At 29.7% G+C, this 5,477-nt stretch overlaps 1 protein-coding gene across 1 annotated transcript in view; it reads left to right on the top strand.

Annotated features, from left to right (window-relative positions):
• Nucleotides 1-299: 299 nt before the first annotated feature.
• LOC111635962 (OTU domain-containing protein 6B-like) overlaps nt 300-5,477 on the top strand; it is a 19,384-nt gene continuing 14,206 nt past the window's right edge. Inside the window, exon 1 of the mRNA XM_023381107.1 lies at nt 300-326. Coding sequence (XP_023236875.1) covers nt 300-326 — 27 coding nt within the window. The remainder of the gene's footprint in view (nt 327-5,477) is intronic.

Below are 5,477 nucleotides of genomic sequence, written 5' to 3' on the forward strand. Positions count from 1 at the left end.
TCCTTGTGCCATGTAGTGAACATAATTGTCTTTAAAAATGTTTTTGCATGCCAAATTTTATTAATTTTGAATAACAATATGCCAAGAAATGAAAGCAAATATGCCTTAATTAATTAGAATAACTGTAAAAAAGCTGTTTGAAAAAGAACAATTAGGCAATAAACTGAAAGGATGATTAAAAAAGATAGGTGATAAACCAAAATCATGTGATATGTTACATACCAGATGGTTTCTCTCAATATGCTACCTTGGCCATACATGCCATAGTTTGCCACCTCTGACATATAAGATCCAAGGGCATGTTAGATGCACCCATATTTCATCAGGTAATATTCAGAAAAAAGAGTGTTTAAATCTTTAGCATTTATTGGAAGTGTATAGTATAATGAAATCTGGAATGAAACATGTGACTAGATCAACATGAGAAACTTTTTAATAATAATACTATAATAAAATTGGCAACTCTATCAGAAATATTACTGATGAATATTAGACTTAACTTATTATCATCCTAGTCTTGAATTTCTTAAAGCATGTTTCCAAATAAAAAAGAAAATAAATATGACATGTATGACAAATGGATTGTAATACTCATAGGAGTTCAGAAAAGGGGTAAAAAAAATTAGCACTAGCTATATATTCTTCAGAATAAAAAACAAAGCTACATTACTCCAATTTATTACCTTTTACCTTAATATTTTTATTATTTATTATTTAATTTCTAACAATTTTTTGCTGTTTTAATTGTATTTGTACACTTAACCAGAAATTGTTGCTCTTGAAATAGACTTAAAGGTATTATACTTTTACTCGTTGTCTGACAGTCTGTAAATACCACTCGTTTCACTTTCAAAATCTGACTCAAAATGATTTATTAGAAAGGATGAATCATTGCTTTCTTGAAGAACATCCAGTTCTCAAAATTGCATCACTTTTTCAGTGACATGCCAGACAAAAGATGTCCATATTTCACAAGTAATTTCACTTACTCCTTCTTTGAATAATTTTTTTACATTGGACAGTTTAAAAATATATTATTCCAAACCACTTAATGGCAGAAGTTAGAAGAATGGCAAAGTAATTTATGGCCTGCAGCAGCAACTATATCATCTATTTGGTAGCAAATGTACCTTCTCTTTAATAATAATATAATAAATATAATTACAACTTTTAACAAAGATAAAACTTTGCTTCATTTCTTCTAATCCGTTGTTTGCACCATCTGCATTTCATAAAATCATAAAACTCATGGAGACGATCTTTCCTTTTAGGCTACTGCCTCTGTAGTAAAAAAAATTTGAAAAACTGAAGCAAAGTTTTATCTTTGTTAAAAGTTGTAATTATATTTATTATATTGTTATTAAACATAAATTACCGTTGGCTATGCTAAATTCATTTTTAATTTTATTTAAAATGTACTTTCTCTGTTTACACCAGAAGCATCAGTTCAGGCTTCTTGTTCTGGTTGCCAAGAAATGCCCTTCTCTGTGGACTATTTTCTGGTGATCTCTTTCTTCCATGCACTTGTAGGAATTTTTTCTGATCTTACACTGTGATGTGAGACATTCTCCATTATGATTACACTTGATGGTGGGAGTTTTGGCAGCAACTTAGACCATTTTTCAAAGTAGACACCATTGCCTGTATTTTTTGACTAGACAGAAGGAGAGCACTCTCCAAAGTATTCCATGCATCTACAGTGAGCACAATTTAGCCCTTTCCATATGGCTCTTTCACTTCAGATAATAAGCCTCTCAAAAATGCATTCTTACCAGATTTTTCAGTTTTATCTTGACAACTGTGTCAGCATTTACCAAGTTTCATCAAGTGAAAATATCTTATTTCTGAATGATACTGTCAAAAATTTCTGATATTTCTGTGCCTCTAAGCTATAATTTCATGTTTATTGGTCAGCACAATCTTTCTTGTGGTGATTGTAAATAATGCCAATTTCTTTCAAAACTTTATATAATATTTTGGAAATTATCAAAAAATTAAGATCACTATTTACATCATTCATTATTTTGTTTGACATTGGTGACTTGTTTCTGAAAAATATTTATGCATAATATCTTAAACTGCAATGCAAGTGAAACTGTCACACTTGTCATCATATCTCTACATATCATTACTTCTCTGCTGCAAAGATGGCAAAATGCAACACACTGGTCAGCGTTGCAGTCTCTTCAACTGCTCCTTCTATGGTTAGGATCAGATTAGCTTTCCTAATGTGTGAATATACATTTCAGACAAGTTTTTTCATTTGATTTCTTATAGTTTGTCATTTACAGTCAGTTTGAAAATAATAATGAGAAGTATCTACCAAAGGTGGTAACATATTTGTCAGTTGCCATTTTCCAAAATATGTCTTGCTGCTTTCATTGTGTAAAAAGTCAATAATTGTGTCTTCAGTACAGGGCTGCGTAGTCGGTAAATAAACACTCGATTCCGACTCCTGATAATTTTAGTAGGCCGACTCCAACTCCCAACTCTGGCAAAATTAAATACCAAATCATTTTATGGGAGGCAGAGGCACTTATAGGGGTATCCTACTCTGAACTCTAAAAGAAGCTCCGGGCATTTACCCAAATACTTTTATACGTAGGCTGTTTTTCAAGCTCCGATGATCCATAAAAAAAAAAAAAAAGACAATTGTAAATAAAAAAATGAATTTATTACCAAAAGTTAGGTACAGACATGGTTACTTTTTGACATAATCACCATGAAGATTGAGGCATTTGTCATATCTGTGGATGAGCTTTTACATCCCCTTGTCATAGATGTTGCCATTAATTAGTTCAATTAAAAAGTGTGCAATCTAGCTACTTCAGCCCCTTGTTTAGAAAAGAAAAATATGAACTCTGATCAATTAGTCTGGTTCATTCAGAAAAATAAGAGTACTTATTTAGAGCAGGAATAATAAAGGAATGATCCAAAATATTTAAATTCAATTGGGTCAAAATAATTTTACTACTAAACACAAATACTACAAAGAACACTACATATTTAATAAATTAAATGAATTATTACAAAATACAAAAAGATTTTTAAAAATTAATAAATATAAAATAGATTTTCTTTCATTTAAATAAAAAAACTAAAGTAAATTTAAAATGCGGGAGTCGGAGTTGGAGTCGACACATTTTTTTCTACTCCGACTCCAATGCCTCTGGTCAGAAATTCCTCCCAACTCCGACTTCACAGCCCTGCTTCAATATTTATGTCATATCAAAAACTCATGTTCTTGAGGCATAAACAAACTTTTAACTAAGTTAAATATATAATTTTACAACACCAAACAAAAATGAAATATTGAACATAATACTGAACATAATAATAATAATGAACATTTTTCAAAATCAATACATTTACAGGTAAATTTTTTATATAACAAGAATATTACAATTTGTTGTTTATATATATATATTTTATATATATAGAATAACTCTATAAACCCAATTTTTGATTAAAGCCAGATGATTTTCTGAATATGATTTTTGGGCTATGATTAGGCTAAGGTAACTAACATGAAGTAATTTGTCTAGAGGTAGGCAGTTAAGCTGTCATCTTGTGATAATTTTAATAATTATAGTAAATTAATTTTAATTTAGACTTTCTAGAAGTAAAGAGTCAGCTTGAGCGGGACTTGAACCCACAACTTTGCTTACCATGCAAATTATATTACCTGCATCTCCATCTGATCTTTGCTTCCAGAACTATTATTATCATTATTTATTTAGTACAAGGTACAAATATCTTTTGTATGGGGAATAAAATAAAATGGAAAACACCAAACAAACATTGTCCCATAACAAACAAATACAGTAAATATAATATAATAAAAAAATAATCTCTGTACAAAGTCCAAGTCTGTACGTGCAAAAACCAAAACATAATATACAATAATCAATACATATATGCAACATCCTGTGCATAATACAATTTCAGTTGATATCCAGTACAAAAATATAATTACAAAAACATAATACAAAAACCCATACATGATAATTAGTACATATTCCATACATGATAATTAGTACATATTCCATACATACACAATTAACTAATAAGCAAACTGTGACAACCTGATGCCTTAGTATTAGAAAATAAAACTAGCAAATAAAAATTAAATAAATAAATTAAATAAATAAATAAATTTACCTACCTGGAAAAAATATGAAAATAAGAATTATGCAAAACAGGTTAGCAAGAGGTCATCACAGCCAAAATCAACACCAGATTAACCCTCAAGAGAGCTGAATCCAACACTCTTTTTATAGAATAAACTGAGATTATCATACAATCTCAAACACACTATTTGTGTTTATATTAATTAGGACAAAATAATGTTTATGACAAATGCTATGCAAAAAATCTAATGATAATTTGCAACATTATTTGGTACTAAATTTTACTGCAGAAACATAACCTTTCTCAATAGCTTCACACTAATTTTGTTCTTTGTACTGCACAAAGTATGGAGGCATTACCTTTGTAAGATACAGCAGTTTTTGAGTGCATTTTATATACCATCAAATGTGGTAATCACACATCATTCTATCTTAGCATTCATGATAATAATAATTTTACAGTTTAATGTAGATTATTGATACTAGGTTTAGTAATAACTATATTAATTAGAAAAGTTAGCAATCTCAGAAAATGATATTTTACAATATGAAGAAGAATGAGTTTTAAGTGTTTGACAATCTCAGTATTACTAATGAAAATATTTTCAAATATTGTTTAATTAGAAAAAACAAACAATCAACTGATAATATTTTCATATTGATTTACTTCTAAGCTAGACTATTCAGAAGTAATTTGAATTTAATGATAAATATAATAATGTCATATTAAGAATATGAATCTAGATATATATTTTTAATTCAGTTGTAAAATAAATAAATTTTGAAGTAAAGTAAATTTCATCAGTTTTATAATACAGGTAACCCCCGTATAACACGGCACTTCTATAGCACGGATTCACTCTAACACGGTTCGAGAATTGGTACCATCCCCCGTATAACCCTTCTATGGTTAGGATCAGATTAGCTTTCCTAATGTGTGAATATACATTTCAGACAAGTTTTTTCATTTGATTTCTTATAGTTTGTCATTTACAGTCAGTTTGAAAATAATAATGAGAAGTATCTACCAAAGGTGGTAACATATTTGTCAGTTGCCATTTTCCAAAATATGTCTTGCTGCTTTCATTGTGTAAAAAGTCAATAATTGTGTCTTCAGTACAGGGCTGCGTAGTCGGTAAATAAACACTCGATTCCGACTCCTGATAATTTTAGTAGGCCGACTCCAACTCCCAACTCTGGCAAAATTAAATACCAAATCATTTTATGGGAGGCAGAGGCACTTATAGGGGTATCCTACTCTGAACTCTAAAAGAAGCTCCGGGCATTTACCCAAATACTTTTATACGTAGGCTGTTTTTCAAGCTCCGATGATCCATAAAAAAAAAA

This window comes from Centruroides sculpturatus, unplaced genomic scaffold (assembly GCF_000671375.1).
Source record: "Centruroides sculpturatus isolate CEXI.00-Female unplaced genomic scaffold, Cexi_2.0 scaffold954, whole genome shotgun sequence".
In the NCBI taxonomy this organism is placed as follows: Eukaryota; Metazoa; Arthropoda; class Arachnida; order Scorpiones; family Buthidae; genus Centruroides; species Centruroides sculpturatus.